Source organism: Plectropomus leopardus, chromosome 21 (genome assembly GCF_008729295.1).
Source record: "Plectropomus leopardus isolate mb chromosome 21, YSFRI_Pleo_2.0, whole genome shotgun sequence".
Taxonomy (NCBI): domain Eukaryota; kingdom Metazoa; phylum Chordata; class Actinopteri; order Perciformes; family Serranidae; genus Plectropomus; species Plectropomus leopardus.
The window spans coordinates 15,397,090-15,416,783 of record NC_056483.1 but is presented as its reverse complement, the minus strand read 5'-3'; the positions used below and the strand labels follow the sequence as shown (position 1 = coordinate 15,416,783).

The following is a 19,694-nucleotide window of genomic DNA, read 5'->3' as shown; positions in this document are numbered from 1 at the left end:
ATAGGATGGTTAGATGCTTGCATATATACATATGAAAACTAGAAAAATGCCCCCGGAAGAGTGTAGATATCCGCTAGGCGGCTCTATTCCAGCTGCCATGTGGCAGCTGAGCTGATCACAGCCACTCTTGGATTTCCAGCAGATGCGCTGCAGTTCGGGTTTCAGAAAATACAATATATTTATGAGGAAGAATGTAGCCCACAGATAAAGTAGGAAAAAAACAACCTTAAACATCATAAATTGCCTTGAACTGCCTTTGTCTCTGAAAAATGCAATTTAATGTGATTTATCCCCCCAAAACGATGACAATTAAAGAAACCATTTAACCATTTAAAAAATATCAAATCAACAAAATCTGTAATTGTATAAAATTGGGTAGGCAAAACAAAATGATCCACTTCTGAAACGCTCCTGGTTGCTCAGCCACTCCCGTTTTTTTTATGATGTTGTGCAGCGGATTGAACAAAACCAGGCTGCAGCTGGAATGCAGTGCAGCTGTGCCTGCTGGCATTTGCCCTCTCTTATACAGTCAAATGGCTCTAAAGAATGAAAATGGTAATTTATTGATCCTGTATTCTGCCTAACTGTTGTGCATCATTACATATCAATTATGGAATTAATCTGCAGATTCTTCAGGTCAAAATTACACGAAACTACTCATGACGGTATGGAACAGACAATAAAACAGGCTTTTTCTACATTGTGATCCACCACAGCCACAAAAAGTCCTTGAGCATACAGTCACACATGTGCCCACCAAATATTAGACTGGTCGGTCTAGTAGTTTGTGCATGTAATAGGGTAAAATATCTTGGAAATTTCATAACATCAGAAATAACACATGATGATGATGATTTTCAGAGGCAGTGCTGGATGATATACAGTCAGGCAAACATGCTCTCACGTGAATTTGGCATGTGTTCAAATGAAATGAAGATATCTTTGTTCAGAGCGTATTGTAAACCACTTTATACTGCCCACCTGTGGTCTAAGTACAAAAAGACAACTTAACAGAGATTGCAGGTGGCTTATAATAACGCCATGAGAATATTACTCCAGAGAGCTAGGTCATGTAGTGCCAGTGAAATGTTTTTATACGATGCATGTTAGTGTTTTGATGATACTGTCATTCTTACAATAATTTGGTCATTTGATTCATTTTATATATATATATACTGTATATATTCAGATTTTTATTATACAACATTGATAACTTGTTTGTTTTTTTCATATATTTTAGGGATTTTTCCCTCTTTTATTTGTATCAGTTTTGTTTTGTTTATTTTTTAATGGTGTATTTTTGTTAATTGTATGAATTTAATTTCTCTATAATATTACATTGACTTTTGCACTTTCTACAATCCATTATACTGGGGAAGATTTTTTTTTAATGAATGTATGCATTTTGTAAACATATTCTACACTCTATAATGTGTGAAAAGCATTTCTCAGTGTGGCATTTAAAAGGTAAGGTTTCAATATCTGCTTTTATACCTATTTGGCAAAGTAGTAGCAGAAAATGTTGGTTAGTATTTGTTTTTTTAACCCACAACATTAAGTTTACAGCCTGATAATCACACCGCATAGCCATTTTCTTCTGTGTCATTCATTCATGTTTGAATCACTGAACAAATCTGAGATGCAGACGTCTAAAACCAACCAGGCTTCTAAGTTTACTACCTGTTCAAATGGAAACCCTTTTCTGAAGCCTTTTAAGTCCACAGTGTGTAATAATCCATGATTATATGTTAGAATTACATCGTAAAACATGATGGTGTGCAATTTTACACGCTGAACAGTGTTATCTAGATCAGCATCTAAAACATTGACGGTATTCTTAAAGTAGAGGATAAAATTGTGCTATAAAAGGCGTAGAAGTTATGTTTTTAGAGAAGTTACAAAATTCTTTTTTTTCTAATTTCTTTATATATTTATCTTATGTCAGGGGAGCTCTTTTCATCTAAATGTTTTCTTCAACTACAGGTCGACCTCAAGTGTGTGCCTTCTCATCGCAGCTTTATAAACTGTATGCAGATAATTGTCGGAGCCAGTTTGACAAAAAATATATCCTGAAGTTTGCAGATGACTCAGTTGTCTGATGAATCAAGCCATGGCCTTGTGGTTGATTATTTTGTAGAATGGTGCAAAAACTCATTTCTTCAACTCAAAGTCTTAAGAACAATAGACATGTACGTTAACTTCAGACACCATCATCCCACTCAGAGCGCCGTTATTGAGCGTCTAGAGGTGTCATCAACTATAAATACCTTGGTTCAGTTATCATCAATAATAATCGTACTTTAGAAAATAACACTGACATGGCTTGTAGGAGAGGTCAAGAACGACTTTTCTTCCTACAGAAACTCGCATGGTGCCCTGATGACTCTCTTCTACAAATCCTATGCTGAATCAAACGGAACATTTTCTCTCATCTTTTAGTGTAGCTGTCTAAGTAACAAATCCAAGAATGCAATGGTTATAGTGCATGCAAGCAGAATAACAGGTGTCCAACAGGGTAGCTTGTCTGTTCTCTATAACAGTCATGTGGTGAAGAGGGCAAAATCCAGCCTGTCTGACAACACCCACCCTCCTCATCATGTGTTTCAGTTTCTTCCCTCTGACACCCTTTTCAGCTCCCCCTCAGTCAAGACAAATGTATACAAATAGCCACACATTTTGATTGCAATATTATTCTGGTGATGCTGTATGTCTGTGTTGATATCTGATTATATTTTTGCTGATGGATAATTCTGTTGTTGTATTTTGATTTTGATTATAATGGTATGATGGTGATACTTTTATGTGAGGGGGTGAGAGGCTAGTTATCATGCATTTTTCTTATTGCTGTTGCGATAATTATGCTTGTTTGTTGATGCAATGCTGCTGTGTTACTCTGACTAGTGTTATTTCTTTTGTTTGTTTAAATGCACTATTTTTTTATTTGTATTAGTATTATTAACAATAATAATAAGAAACTTTATTTATATAGCACTTTAAAAACACAGTTACAAAGTCCTCAACAATAAAAATAGAATGCATATAAAAACATAGAAAGAATTAAATGAACTGGGAGCCAAACACTAATTACATAGTAAAATCAGATGAGTAAAAAATGTCATAAACATGATAAACCTCTAAAAGTAATTTTAGATGATAGTTTTTTAAAGGTAATTTAAAAGATGAGACAGAGTTTGCAGCCCTGATCTCCTCAGGCAGGTTATCTTAAAGTCTTGAAGCTCTGAAAGCAAATGCTCTGTCACTTTTATGAATGAATCTGGACCTTGGCACGACAATGAGCGATACATCTGAGGATCTAAGGGTGAAGGCACGCAGGGCAATAACAGATCAGATAAGTAACTTGGAGCAAGGCCTCCAGGGCTTTGTAAGTTATTAATAATATCTCAAAATCTATTGTTAAAGCAACAGGCAGCCAGTGTGAGGAAGCCAGTGTGAGGAAGCCAGGATCGGCGAAATTCACCAAAGTCATGTTTCGTAGTCAAAATCCTGGCAGCAGATTTTTGATGAGCTACACATAAAGGTTACCAGAATGCTCTCTGTCTTTTAATTTAATTTTATTTTTTTCAAGTTTTCTAGCAGAGGGAGAAATGCATCTTTAGCTTTTAAAATGAACACCTAGTTTCTCATATAATTCCTCATGATTTTAAGTTCAAACTGTATACTTTCCATTTCTATCAAACAGGTAAATCATACACACATTTGCACCGTTATTCATGTCAATATTAAAAATAGTACAACTGCATTATATAAATCAATTCAACCCTAGTTGTCTATTTTAACAAGCAGTTTTTGCCTCTGATCCGTTTTCCTTCAGTTAGCAGAAGCTAAAAGTGTCAGTGATAATGGGTTAGTCCGTTAGCAGCAGACGTGTAAAAATGGGACTTGTTGAGAAGCAGGATGAGAGACAGACAGTGCAGCAGACAAAAGGCAGTCAGAAAAATACTGTGTTGTGTTTTGTTAGATTATAAACAAAGCTGGTGTCACAGCAAGCTTTTCCTTCTCTCATCAGTGTAATTAAGTGTCTTTTAGTGAAAGCACAGTCATTAGCTGTGTCATAGCGTCTTTAATTAGTACACACCGGGTTGTTAATCTGATTGACGGATACTTTAGGTTTCACACACACACACACACACATACTGTACACATAGAGGAAGCTACCTGCGTAGACTGTTGACCACCAACATTTTTCTGTTAGTGGAGACTTTGTGAAGTCTTTGCGCATGAGTGTGTTCTCTGTGAGCCTTTGATGGATTCATGTTGTTGTTATATATATTTCATTAAAGCCGAAAGCACAAGTGCATTTTTCATTGATACAGTTTCTTTGATCCTCAGATCCGCAGACAGGGAGGCATCCAGCTGCTGGTCGACCTTCTGGACCACAGGATGAGTGAGGTTCACCGCAGCGCCTGCGGAGCCCTAAGGAACCTGGTGTACGGCAAGGCCAACGATGAGAACAAAGTGGCCCTGAAGAACTGCGGGGGGATTCCTGCCTTGGTCCGCCTGCTGAGGAAGACTGGAGATGTGGAAATCAGAGAGCTGGTCACAGGTACTGTAGCTCTGACAAACATACCTCACCTCCACTGAATGTACTGTATATATCATATTGTAGCAGCAGTTTTTCTCCAGCAAGACTCTGCTATTATTGCCTCAGTAGAAGTTATAATGGTGTGTGTGTGTGTGTGTGTGTGTGTGTGTGTGTTAGATGCACGTGGTTATGTGTGAATGAGTTCATGGACTCTGATATGTGGAGATGTGAGGATCAGTCATTCTGCCAGCACACAATTGCACCAAATCTACGTGATTTTATGTAACTATATTGCAAGAATGTTTCAGACAGAGAAAGAAAAATATATATATATTTCTGTCTTTCTTTTTATGCCTCCACGCCGGCGATTGCTGTGGCCGGAGGCATTGTGTTTTCGGGTAATCTGTTCTATTCTTGTGAACAAGATATCTCAAGAACACTTGGAAGGATTTTTTTTTCAAATTTGGCACAAATGTTCAGTTGGACTCAATGATGAACTGATTAGATTTTGCTGGTCAAAGGTAACTGTGACATTCCAGTTGTCTGAATCAAGAATAAACTGATTAGAATTTGGTCCAAGGTCAAGGTCACTGTGACCACACAGAACATGTTTTTGGGCCATCATGACAAGTTTTGATAAATGTCTAATAGGATAAAATGATGAAGTGATGACATTTGTTATCCAAAAAATCAAAGGTCATATTCACTATGATATCATTATATTCTGCAAAAACACTCAGTGTCATAATAACTCAGGAATAGAAGGCAAGACATCTGGTCAGATATGAATCGGTAACACTAATCTTGGTTGACTGTGCTGATTTTATAGATCTTCTAAGCTGCCGGGGGGGGGCGGGGGGTTCACTGGTTTGCAGAGGCATACAACCACAATGTGGTAATTGTAGTTTATTTTTTTAAATTGTTGTTTGTTTCATTTCTTTATCTAATTTTGTTCATATTCCAATTTAGAGAATGTAGCAGATGGCCATGTGGCCTTGACAGCACCAGTAGTTGTTTTAGCCGAGTGATTTTACTTCTCTTTGGGAATTTATACATTTGACTTTCAGTGAAAGAATCTTTAACAAAAGGTTACTATTCACTATTCACTGCTCACTACTACCAAAACCAAGGCTGTTCATCTTCGGCTCTTTCAGATGCCAAACTATTTATCATTCCACCTGAACAATATTTTAAATTCAATCACAGTTCTCCTCAACAGTCTAATAGGACTCTAAGGCATAACTTCTGGAAGGAATGCAGGAGAAAGTGCAAGGCCGCCAACATTTTTTTTCAAGCATAATTTCTCTGTGAAAGTGTTTTGCAACGTGTCCTCTTTTTTTCAAGTAGTTAAGTTGTAATGTAATATAAGTTGGGCTCTGTGTTTTTTTTTGCGTGGGCGCCTGCATGCAATCAGAAAAAAAGAAATATGTGTGTGTATGTGGTAGTCCACCTAGCATTCAAGTCCCTACCAGCAAGAGTGGTGTTTTACAATCACTGGTCAATCTTGTTTTAACCTTGAGGGCATGAGCAGTAAAAGTTAGCCAGTGCACTGGAGACACACACATACAGCAGAGCACACACCCACACAAACAAAATTAGACATGCAAACACCCGGACACACGCAGATGCACAGTGGTTATAGTAGAGATGCGCACAAATATCTGTGTAGGCAAAAGATGTATGGATTACATTTTAACACCCACCTAAGCAAACAGACATTACACAAGCTGATATAATTTGATCTCCATTTCTCCTGATATATTTTTTGCAATATGCCTCCCACTAAGAATTTAATATTCTACCAGAGGCCCTTTAGTGCCGTGGCAAACACTAACACATGCACAGCATTCCTCTCTGCAGACACACAGAAGCTCACACTCGCACGCACATACATCACCTCAAGCATACGTGTAATCTAAATGTGCAGCTACAGTTATTTTCCAGCATGACATTGGTTCTACAGCCTCAGGACAGGTAATAATGATGAACTGCAGTGCAGGCATGTGTGCATGAATTGTGTTTGGGCATTTGTGTTACAGGATTCAGTCTATAAAGGTTAAAGGCTGTGATGCTAATGAAATTCAGCACTTAATGAGAGTCTGAGACACACACAAGTGGTAGAAATTAGAGTTTGCTATGATTTAGCCAGCATTATATCAGATGCTACAATGAGCAGTTCTCCCTGCTATGTTAAATGGGACTTATTATGGGTTTTCGTATTTTCTGTCATATGTAAAAATAATGATAATTTAATAATAATAATAATAATAATAATAATAATAATAATAAAATAATAATAATAATAATAATGGCTACAAGATTGCTACACTGCTACCTCCAGCTACATGCTATGTGTCAGGAAAATGTAACCTTGTTTGCTGATGTTAAGTTCCCAATGTTGAATCATATTCCTGCTGAAACATGTCCGGCTGTGTTTAGAAGCTTTTATTGGTGATTTATTATGGTAAAAAGTGAAGTGAAGCTATACACTATACTGCTACATGCAGTTACATGCTAATGTCAGGGAAACATGTAATTTTGTTTGCTGATGTTCATTTATCCCCAATTTTTGATCATATTTATGCCAGAACATCTCCAGTTGTGTTTAGAGGCTCTTGTTGTTGATTTTTATTGGCAGAAAGTGCTGCTATAAATGCTTATTCCCCAGCTGCAAGCACACTGCTACATTGAGTTGCTAATGCCAGGTAAACCTGTAATGGTGGTTGCTTATATAGTTAATTTTGCCCTGATTTTAAATCATGACCACTGAAACAGGTTCAGTTGTGTTGAAAGCTTTTATTGATGATCATGTCAGAAAGTGTTGCTTTTCTCCATTTTCCATCTACATGACATTGTAATCAGAGGCTTTTTCAGGAGAGCGGCTTAAAGAGACAGGCGCTAAAATTGAGTGTTTCAGACAGAATGTAAATATGTGTGTTCAAGCACAGGCAGTATGAGGAAAATTCAGTGTTTTTTAACCATTAAAGTATGGAGACACATTCAAGTAGAAACCCAAAATACAAGTAAGAACTTGAGCTTAATGGGTCCTCTTTGCTGAACCCATCAGCTACCATCTGATGATGATAAATCCTCTGGGGACGAAGGCCAATATTTCGGGCTGCTCAGGTATCACTAGTTGATATCTGGGCCAAGACTTCCTCTCCCATGCATCGCTCATTTCAGCTAATCGCTTTAAAGAGATATCTGCATATGAATTCAGATAATTAAAAAAAAAAATCCTTGCTATACTATGGCCAATAGGTTCTAAGATTGGAATTTCTGCCTCTCTACACATTGTTTACCTGCTCTTAAAATATGATTGGCCAACACTAACTGTACTATAAACAAACTATAAATGAATACCAGAACACCTCCAATACCAAATCTTGTCCTGTTGCCTACATATTATGCAAACATATGCAGAATCGGTTGAAATTAGGTCCCATTTAAGAGCCTGTGTTGCTCCCTTAACACAACAGAGCCAGTCCTTGTCTGTCTTCTCTCCTTTTTTGTCATCTTATAGTATCTCCTACTCTTCTTTTCTCCTCCACCTGTTAATGCCTGTCACTCCTTTCTTCTCTCTTCTTTATATGTGTGCATGCTGACCTTCTATGTAGGTCTAGTGTCTTGCATTGCATTGAGCTGGACTGTCCGTATCTGCACTTGTATCACCGTTGTTTCTCTCTCTCTTCGCTCTTGTTGCACCAGGTTAGTCCTGAGATAAGAGAGACATGTTCACACTCATACAAGAGGATTGGACATTCCCAAAGATAAAGTACAATCACACTCATTCACTCATGCACGCATGCAAACACACACACACATACATACATAGATTTCAACAGACACACACAAAACCCACACATAACACACGCGCACATGCACACAAAGAATACTGAGATAAAGTCTTTAGGGCCCCCTCATGTTCAATTTGACTTCTGACCCCATTTTTCCTGAGCAGGACGAAGCTCATCTTCAAGCACATGCACGCACACATGCACACTCAAACATCTATCCCCAGACACATCCCCATAGGTCACTCTCACTCTCAGAGGGGAAGGGGACCCGGCAGATCACAACAATGACAGCAAGCAACCCCTCAAATACTGATAACAGCCTGCTGAAGAATGGAGGGGACAAAAAGATGAGGGTGAGGAAGGATGGAAGGTTATTTTTTTCAGACCTCTTCACTGTTATTGACACAGCTGTAACAGGTTGGATGGATGCAGGAAATACAGCTTGAAAGGGAAGGACAATTAGAGTCACACAGGTGGATGGAGGAGGAAATGTTGAGCAGAAACCGTAAAGGTGGAGGGAAGCACGCTGTTCTTTTCCTTGGACAAATTACTGATATTGTTAAGGGTGAAAATTATGATAACAAGAAAGGGAACAAGGAGGAATGAACAAACAAACAAATGGGAGAACTGTGATTAATAGGAAGAAAGAAAAACATAAAGGGGAGAATACAGTAAGGAAGTAGAGAGGACAGTAAGATTACTAAAATTCAATAATAGATGTTATTTTACCCAGCAATTCCCACCATCATCAGTATACAGACTCCTGCTGCAAGTTTTTTTGTTTTTGTTTTAGAAATTCTAGATAAAAGAAATCAAAAATGTGCACCATGGAAAACTCACAGACAGAGCATTTTGTACATGTCAGTGATGGCAGTCACCTCACTTTGCCTTAAGGGACATTTTGGCACCTTTGAGAATGTCACCACAGCACTGGAGAGACTCAGAGATTAAAAACACAGCTTGGAGATGGAGCGTGCATGTATTTGTGTGCGGCCTGTAAGCAGTTTAACGAATGAATAAAATTGCACCGTAAGTCATCCTGCATCATATTTTGAGCTCTGACTTTTATAAATAGTCATTTTGCACTAACACATACACACACTGTGAAATTCTATCTCCCCTCTCTCTCCCTGACTCTTCCTGTCTTTGCCCTTCCCTGTCTGGCTCTCCCCTGCTGCTGGCTGAGTGAATCAGTGTCATGCACTGTTGTGTGTTTATTCTGGTACTTACCATTGAGCTCCACATTTCAATTGCTTTCATGCCAGTACAACTATATTTTGAAGTCTATCTTCATTTGCCTTGTGGAACTCCCTGCTGGAGCTCTAATTCACTACTTGAAACTGTTGCATAATTACTCAGTAATTCAATTACACGTGATTTACATGTTTTGTTTTTAGTTACAAATACAGAAAGGGACTTAAAAAAATTCATGCTGCTCAGCACACTTTTAATTAAGTGTGTCTATTTTACCAAGAATATGTGCACAGTGTTCTGATTATTTTCCACCTTGGACATGGACTTAGTCTGAAATTAAGTGGACCAGAAAATGAAAATAGCCAGAATAGCCTTGTGTCAAACTTAATGTTTACAGGTCAAATCCAGAGGTAGATCTACAACACAAGAGAAAGGCATGATTAAAAGCAGGTCAAGAAAAGTCAAGATTGAAAGCAGATCTCCAAATATAGCTAACAGCCAGTTTTGTTAAATGTTGTCACTAGCAGTGTTTTAAACTTTGTTTCAATACGAGCTTGAAAGAAAAGATACTTAATATGTATTTCAATAGCACTGCGAAAAGAGAAACATCCTAATCCTAGGCACACAAATAAAAATTTTTTTTCTTTCCTGTACACAGTACTGCTTAGCCACACATGGCGAACTCTGGCTTGCTTTCTGAATAACAGTGGCAGTTAACTTTTGTGTGAATCACTTTTTATAATGTTTGTGATATTTGTTTCGTAATGAGATAGTGTTAAGTGTTAATTATTCAAAAATTAGTTGTTGAGATCCTAACATTCGGCCTTCTCTTACAGCTATAGACCAAGTGCTTTTGGACTGAACATTTCAATGTTTTGGACTGTACTTCTCTCAAATACCATGAAAAAACAAAAGTTAATGAGCATTTTATTTTATAACTTCATTAGCCTCTGCAGTGGTATGTATGTTGTAGAAAGAAGACATTGGATCTATGGCCAAATTATATTCCACTCAGAGCTTGACCTTCATTACTAATTGGTGGCTAAATGATTTAAAAGCGAGCAAATGGCAGTTGGGGAGGTTTATCAGGGCATTGGTGCATACTGAAATGACATCAATAGACAATCTTCAGCTGCTGGACTCAACCAAAAAACCCCAAAACAAAACTGGTTGTGCTAGAGTCATAACAAATCAGCCTCCTCATTACTGCCTTTGTGTTGTCAGCTTCGTCAAAGCAGTACTCTGTTCTCTGTGATTAAGGAGACTGTTTAGGTCTGGGGAAATGAGAAAGGGCATGCATTTTTTTTAGTGACCAGAAAAACCTTCCCTCAACAATTTACCCTATCTCCCTGTCGGTTCTGAAGTTTAAATATAGACGAGCTTTATTGGCTTCCTGGGTCTCAGCGTGAGGTAGATAGGACGAAGTCAAGGCTTCCGGGCCTGTCAGTCAAAGTCTGGTCGATGCAGAGGCTCTGAGTGTCAATAGGAGATGCTATCCTTACTCATGGGTTCACCTTGAGGCAGTGGACCATGGCATAACTTTGCTGCAGCTGCTCCCTGCCCGCTCTGAAATGCTTGTTGGCCGGAGAGGCAACTGCTAAGAAAGTGAGTGTTCAAAATGTGGGCATCTGTGCAAACGTCTTTAGTGTGTAACTCTTAAATTATAGTTATTTATTTTTGAAAACTGGAGACAAATGGCTAAAGTGCTGATTGATATTCTGTGCATTACACAGCAGAATGAAAGTGGAGACAAAGAAAAACAAGTGCATATAGAAGAGGCAAACACTTTTCTGCTTATGCAAGCTGATGATGTTAGCAACAAACCAACATAGTGAAATAGTACTGCTGCCATCCTTCAGTGGCAAATTCTTCACCTTGCTGTCTGCTACTTAAAGGCATGAATCCCTGCTTCGTGTAGATGTCCAAATCTCCATGTTCCCACTACTGTTATAGCATTTGCCAAAGCCATTTTAATTCAAGCCAAAGCTCATAACCTTCTTTCAAAAGCGCTCGAGGACAGAGCTCCATCACAGTCATTACAGTGATTCCTGTGGGGAAACAGGATGCCTCCACCAGGATTTTTTTCTCTTTTTTGCTGCTGCTACCATGCTATAAAATTGTTAGTGTCCTGCAGAAATGTCTCTGCAGCATTTTCACAGTGGGAGGCCCTTGTGGGAATGAAACCGACAATATAAGCACAGACAATTTACCCACAATACAGGACTTAACCTAGTGCTGACAAATGTTTTCCACAAACCCACTGCAGGATGAAAAGTTGTATGACCCCGGGGTCAATTCAGCAATTGTTAACTGCAGTTGTTAATGCTGTAACCTATAACATAATCCAAAATCAATATTTTTTTTGGATTTTTTTTCTGCGCACAGATTTTGTAGACACATTAGCTGTGTAATTTGTCGTCTTTGGCTTTACTCATCACCAGGTTCTGACCCCGTGGATAACTAATTCACATCGAGTCACACAGATGAAGGCTGTTTAATAAAACATCGCCACTTGAGGCCTAACAGGCCTCACTCCCCCCTTACAAGTCACACTCTCATTTATTCATGAATTCATGCAATCATCTCCCCATTTCCCCTAACCACCCAGCTCCAAGGAAACTGTCCATCAAGCGTCGAAGGAGAACTAGTTGCAGGAGGGAGAGAGAAAGAGATAAAGACAGGGAGAGAGAGGAAGGAAGGAAACACACACACACACACACACACACTGGCCCCAGCTTGATGTCATTGTCTGTTGGTCATCTGATGTTATACTCATAAGGACACTGGGCTTAGTGAAGCATTACAGATCTATGTTTCTAGAGCAGGCAGGTGAGTGTGGGCGGATGTGTGTGTCAACCTTGAATTTGGCCAGTGTACACAGTGGCAGACACAGTGTCCTTGCCCCAGAAAACACTAAGAAGTCTATTCCTCCGTGTTTCCTCCTTCTGCTCAATCTTTGTCTCATAGCTGTCTGTAAAAAAAAAAAAAATCATAACCCCACCCTTGCGTGTGTTGTGTGTGCATGTGTTGTATTCTTGTATGTGCAGAGAAGCCAATGAAAAGCAGCTGAGTGCTTTTTTGGCGAGCCAGCCGACAGGTTCTTGTCATCAGAGACAACACTGTTTTAACATGATTGCAATCACATGCCTACAACGCTCACCACTTGAGAAATAAACCCATGCAGGAAGAAAGGGAGAAACAGAGAAAGATAGAAAGAGATGTTTGAAAGCGCTGAGGTTTATAAGTAGAGTGTTTTGCCCAATTTGTGTGTGTCGCCCTGTGTGTGTGTGTGTGTGTGTGTGTATGTGTGTGTTTGTGGATGTTTGTGCTTTTACCTTGGTTTGAAAAGAGCCCATGAGAGGAGAGAGATTGAGAGAGAGACTCAAGATGTGAAACAAGAGGCTGATTAGTGAAAGTGAAGGCAAATGTTACCGCACTCCCCCCAACACACACACACAAACACACACACAGCCTGAGTGTGAGCACTTGATTGCTGCCAAACAGCATACAAGGTCATCGCCTTATTATCACCCTCCTCTTCTTGTCCTCTCACGTTTTCTCTCTTATACAAACTGTCACCCTCTTTCACGCCTTCTTTTCAGCTCTTCCCACTCTCACATTTCATCTCTTTGTCTTGTGGAGTTTTAGTTAGACTTGTTTCTTTCCCCTACATTTATAGAGCTCTCTCTCTCCCTCTTTGACTCCCAATAATTTTCTCTCCCTTTGGATTCCTCTTTCACTGTTTTGCAGTTTAATGTTGCTGCTTGTTTAGCATCTACACACAGTAAGACTGACCTAAAAAGTGGAGGTTTCTTGGATATTTATACATTTTACAACAGCAATTAGCAATTAACCTTTCTGTTTATTGTTTTGTTCTTTAGTCTGTCAATGACTGTCATTACACATCTTTTTTTGTAATCTTTTTGTTCCTCCCCCTGTAAAATTCCCTCTTTCTCATTGTTTTCTCCTCCCCTGTCTTTTTCTTGGCTCGATTTTCCTCCCATCCCTTTGTCTGTCGCTTACAGATTGTCATTATGACTGACACTAGTGCAGTATACTCCAAGGCATCAAGACTGGCGTTGCTGTTGGCGACGTAAAGCTGGCTGCTAGTCAGCAACCAGTGTCTCCATGGCAGTTTGTGTGCATAGTTTCAGTGAAGTGAGGCGTAATTCATATCCGTTATTGGTGACACAACTTGGCCTGGTGAATTTCTCCATCTTATTTGTGGAAAATATTTTACTTTAGTTCTCCTATATAGCTGACGCAGGTTTGGTAAATTTTTTTTTTTTTTGGATGTCTCTAAAACTCTCCTTTTGTTTGCCCCTTTACCCAGGAAGATCAGAGGTCAGGTCTACCTAAAGAACAGCTTCCCTGGATCTTTTTGCTCAACATCAGTATGGCTGTCATTTTAGATGACAGTATCTATTGTCGTTTTTCACGCAGATGCCATGCCACCACAAAGTCCCTTCTTCATGCAAAATCAAAAATTGGCACCATAATGCTGCTCCTGTGTATGATTTTAGACAACATGCTGGCATTGCGGAAGCAAAAGAGGGGAAGGATGACATGTAACACGTCACTAGTGTGACATATACCAGTATTCTGCTTTTCACTTTTTAACATAGCAATAATCACTTACCATCCTGTTATATGGCAGCTGATCTTTCCCTCTGCTCAGAGAGTAAGGAGCTTCCCAATCTCATTGTGTCCCCAATTTTGTGTATTTTTGGCTGCTGTTCTTCGCTTCTAACTGCAGCTAGCTGCTGCTAGCTGCTTTTTAAATCTCCCACTGGTGGGTCACACACATAACATGTCATCATACCATTGTACCTATCCGTCCCTCAGCTGTCAGTTAAAAGGGGAGACACCCTTGTCCTGTTCCACTATTGTACCATTTATAAAGAGCAGCAAGGCATAAAGGCATGATATTCCCACTTTAAACAGACAGTGTAAAATGGGCTTATAATCACTCCTCTGCACTTCCATACTGCCCTTATGTTTCATTTACGTTCACATCTAACATCACAAATTAAATTGTGCACATTGTATTGTGAAATGAACAGGACATCTTTCAGCTGGCTGACAGCCTCTGTGAGCACGGTCCATTGCATACGTCAGAGCACATAGTGTCTGGAGTTGTGACCGTATTCTATTTGTGTGGTAACTGTGCAAATGAATGACATCTGTCAACTGAGACCTGCGACATCTGGAGCCCGACACCAAATATGTGAGAGATGGTGACCTTTAACACTGCAGCTTTTTATAGTTTGTCATATTAAAAAGAATGTGTTGCACGTCATCACCGTTGTCTCAATCTGCTACTGTCTCCCTAAACCATCACTCAGCTCCTCTAGCCCGCCCCCCTCATGAGTTTTCTATATCTGTCTTTCATCTCTGACACTCTCTGTTTCAAACATTTTCATCTTATTGTTTGTTACCATATCTGTGTTTGTATCTCTGGCTCACTCGGTAGGGATGACCAGTGGAAGCAGCAGGGACTAATTAACATATGTAGAATGCAGGGATGCTGATGAAGCGTGTGTGTGTGTGTGTGTGTGTGTGTGTGTGTGTGTGTGATCAGCATGTGCATGAGCGTGTCACAGCTGACCAACAAGGCTAGTGCTGTCACCCGTCTGCGAAGAGGCATCTGGTATTCCATCTGACAAGAAGAAGGAAAATGTGTGTGTGTGTGTGTGTGTGTTTGTGTGTGTGTGTGTGTACCCACCCATACCGTATGTGATTAAGTGTTACAGTGGCATGCATGAGACTCTGTGTGTGAACAGTATGTTTGTCCTTGCAGGTGAGGGAAACTATCCCTGTGTACATATAAACTTGTAACTTTTTTCTGCCAACTCGTAGATGTGTATCGTGGACTGCACATCTCTGCATATGCTCAACGTCCTATTTGAGTATGTATGTGTGCACGTTTGTTCGCCACTACACAGTGTGTGATAAATGATACACCGGTTAGACGGTTGGCTTTCCGCCTAGACCAACAAACTAATTAATTTCCTCACATATCACAAGTATCAGGTAGATTGTTGAATTGGATTCCAGTATAAAAGAGTGGGTGGCATTCTTGAAAATAATTAAAATGAGGACTGATTTTTGTCCTGCATTGCCAGTCTTGAAAAACCTCCACACTTCATTTGTGCTGTTCACGTGTGGCAGAAAGGTCTGGCTGAGACCAGTAGTGTTTTGATTTCCTAAACCAAAAATCAGAAGGACAGACTTAAACCGCACTGACCTCACAAAATACAGCCTATTGTATTTCCTGTTTCATCACTAATGGAACCATTTGCTTTAAAATTTCAGAAAATATGTGCTCATGAATGACATGTAGGAAGTTGACAAGGGGAATAAAAAGAGTGCTGCCCTCACTAAGCTGTGCTCTGAGAGCACAGGTCTGACAGGAGCAAAGAAAGACTGTAAGAAAGCCATGAATCGCACTGTAAAAGGAGACATTTAATTTGTATGTTTCCTCAGCTAAATGTTTGATCTGATAATGGACGTAGGCAAGTTTTTTTGCTTTAATTTTATCATTTTGTAGTTAATGATGATTGCACCATGTTGTAGCTTCAAACACCACAGTATGGCGACTGTAACACACACTGAAGGAACTTCACTGCAGGAAGCAATTATTCGTCCAATTGGGTCTTTAAGTCACTACTTCAGGCTGGAGCCGACAGTAACGTTACATAGTGACGTGGTTTATTTGTGAAAATCTTGATGTCAATTTGGGGACAATGAAATGGCTGAATAGCTAGATAGTCTTGATGTTAAACATACTTTGAAATTATATTTAATGTTTGTCAAGTGTGTGCAATGATATTGACTTTGAATCTCGGGATAATGTTAGTTTTCTGGCTTAAAGCAGGGCCTAAAGTTCTATAAGTGGAGCGGATTAGAAATATCTCCCATTGCTAAGTCATATCTAAGGTTTGTCCTATTTACTAGAATAGTTAATAAGGTTTTTAGTACTTCCCAACTGCTCCAGCCATTAGCCATTAGAGTCAGTAGTTCAAGGTCCACACATTATGAATGACCACATTTTCATGCAATCAAGAGTAAACAGAAACAGCACTTCAGAATAAAAGCTGTGTGCTGGAATTTCACTCAACCTAAAAATATACTATAGTGTTTTTTTTTTGTTTTTCTTTATAAAGTTGACATATTCACAAGTCACTTGTGGTCCATTGAGAATGGATCCATGACCCACTTTTGGACCACCACCCACCAGTTGGGAACCACCATCCCTATGATGCTGTGATGATTGTTTCAGGTATTAGCAAAACCCTCAGGTGTTCGCAGGGAAAGTGAGTTGTGGCTCATGAAAACCTTCTGATTGTGATTTTAAAAATGCATGGAAATATAAATTAATATTTTTGTTTTGTTTTTCTTTGAAAAGTGCACATGGTATAAGTGGAATAATGCCCTTCAAGGTTTCATTTATTAGGTTTTAACTATCATGCTTGTTTCCGCAAAGGCCGTTAAAACCTGATAACGGACACCTTATCGGGCATTATCCCTTACATAAGCCTCACCTCCACCTTGCAATTCTTTCTGTCACTGGGTGCAATCTCACAGGAAATTTAAAGGCTTAGTTTACGGGAGGATAGTGCTTTTGTTTTCCTCTGTAGCTATCTGTAGCTATCCCCATTTACCAAAGAGTATCACTCTAAGTTCTTAGTAGTCACTATCCCCAGAAATGGAAATGCAGGAGCAGTGTTGGAAGTTCTGTTTCCACTTTAATTAGAGAACACATTCTTTCATATAGTCCTAAAATGCTGCATTCTAACTTTCCTACATCATGAGCGTTGCAGCTAGGATGTTGTAGGTGTTACACAGCAAAAAATCTGAATGGATAATGTTAGTTTACTATATGTTTGTTTGTTTGTTTGTTTATGTTTTCTTTTAGTCTTGTTATGAGTTTTTCATGCTTAGTAGTTATGCTGCCAAAACAAACTAAGCCTGTTTTTCACACCACCAGCACTATTTGGACAGTTTGTTTTCCTCTGTCTGCAAATGGAAAATCAACAGTCTTGATTACATTTCTATAATTGAATATTTTTTTATTATTGCAATTAGCAGACACATGCAGTTCAATTTGCCATTGATTACTTTGTTTTTCTCTAGATCACACTTTTTAATTCTCATACAAATGTTGCAAAATAAACTTCCTTGACGTATTTTTTCCTCTGCTTGTGTGTATGTGCAGGCGTGCTATGGAACCTGTCGTCGTGTGATGCTCTGAAGATGCCAATCATCCAGGACGCCCTGGCCGTATTGACCAATAGCGTCATCATACCCCACTCGAACTGGGACTCCTCCCCCAATCACCATGACGACCGCAAGCTCCATCTTCATACCTCGCAGGTGCTGCGCAATGCTACAGGCTGCCTCAGGTAAAAGCAGCACGCACAAATAAACTCAAAAACACACATCCTACTATGGACCATCCTGACAAAAAATATGCACTTTTTCTTACTTTCTCTCTCTTCACTAATCCGACTTTTATTTATATGAATTCAACAACGTGCCATAAACATACACTCTGTGTGTTTCCACTTTCTTTGTTATCCCTCAGATGTGCAGTATATAGATCAGTTTGTTACATTATTGATTTCCTGTAGACATACAGTAGCAGTACTTTATTCAGGACTCACCATGGTTTCATTAAGTTCCATAGAGTATTTGAGCTCTCTCTGTGTGTGTGTGTGTGTGTGTGTGTGTGTGTGTGTGCGTGTGCGTGTGTGTTTGTGTTTGTGCTGACATGAGCAAAAGCATGATTCATAATACGAATAATACCTAGCAAGATTTACCATAATGAGACACTCTATTGTATTCGACAGTGATTGTTGTCTGTTTTGAATCTTTATTGCTGTGTGATTATAGATGCATATATTCAAAATACTATAAATATACACTGTGCACAGTTGCCCTCTTTCTCCCTCTCACTCATTCACTCTCTCACTGGCTAACTTGTGCTAGTAACCATAGCAACAGCTCCTCCAATTGTATGAGTCCTTTGTGTGTCAAGACTTTCTTTCTGGTGCTTAGTGCTGAAGAAGTGTTTAAAGTTTGAAATAATGAAGGACAACTTGCAGCTCTGTAGATTGCTGTCTGTTTGACTTGACAGAATTCAGAGAAGTTCAGGCATCAATGATCAACTTTTACGCGATTCAGTTGAATTTATCAGACGGGAAAGTATAACAGTGTACATACAACTGTCTGGTTTTACCAATTGCATTTGATTTATTTTTTAATTTTTGCTTCAGTTAGCACTGCTGCTCACAACAGTTTTAATACAACAGAAGTTTTAATAGCACACATAACTCAAATTTCAGAAGTCCAGAGTGTCTTTAAACTCATCTTGGTTAATATTAGTCGAACGATCTTTAAGAAAACATTTATCTATTAGAGCCACAGAACAATTCCCATGAGTATTTGACTGTATGAAAATGCCTTCAGCCTATGCAAGATTGATTATGTTTACATGCAGACTATCATTCTGAATATAACATAATTTAAATTTGATACTGGTCTAATTTGGTTTTCCAAATTTGGCCTCTTTTCTTTAGATGTAAACATTGGATTCAGGATATGCAGTTCAACTGATTTTTACCACAGTTTGTAAAATATGACCTCCTACCTGTTTATTGTTGGTTCTGCACGTTGTGCAAAAAAACCCAAATTTCTGTCAGGATGGTGAAACACGCCTACTTTTAAACAATATGACAGACTCAGATATGACAAGTTTTCAGATATGTGCAATTGATGCAACAAAGACCTTTTCAAAAAGGTGGTTGAAGGAATGAAAGAGTGAGGCTGTGTTTGCTACTGGTAGAAAAAAAAATAATTTTGATATGTAGAAGCAAAATGGCATTCTTTTCTTTCATATTTTGATGCAATGAACAACTTGTCAGGGTTGATTTAGAGTATGCACAGCTGCATGCAAACAGGAGTATTAGTGTGATAGTCATTTAAATAGTTTAGGAGTAATATTGTCTTTTTGGAATAAGGGCGCAAAACAGAGCATTTTTTGCTTGTAATTGTAACCATTGTTAGATACCTTTTTTAAGTTCTTTTAGCCACATTAGCTCCTTGATAGGACAAACAACACTTTGGTCGTTTTCCACAAAGTTATCACAGAATAAGGA

The 19,694-nt window shown here is 38.9% G+C and overlaps 1 protein-coding gene across 1 annotated transcript in view; it reads left to right on the top strand.

Annotated features, from left to right (window-relative positions):
* Nucleotides 1-19,694, top strand: part of ctnnd2a (catenin (cadherin-associated protein), delta 2a) — a 302,877-nt gene that overhangs the window by 217,185 nt on the left and 65,998 nt on the right. Inside the window, 2 exon segments of the mRNA XM_042510566.1 lie at nt 4,351-4,564; nt 17,753-17,939. Coding sequence (XP_042366500.1) covers nt 4,351-4,564; nt 17,753-17,939 — 401 coding nt within the window.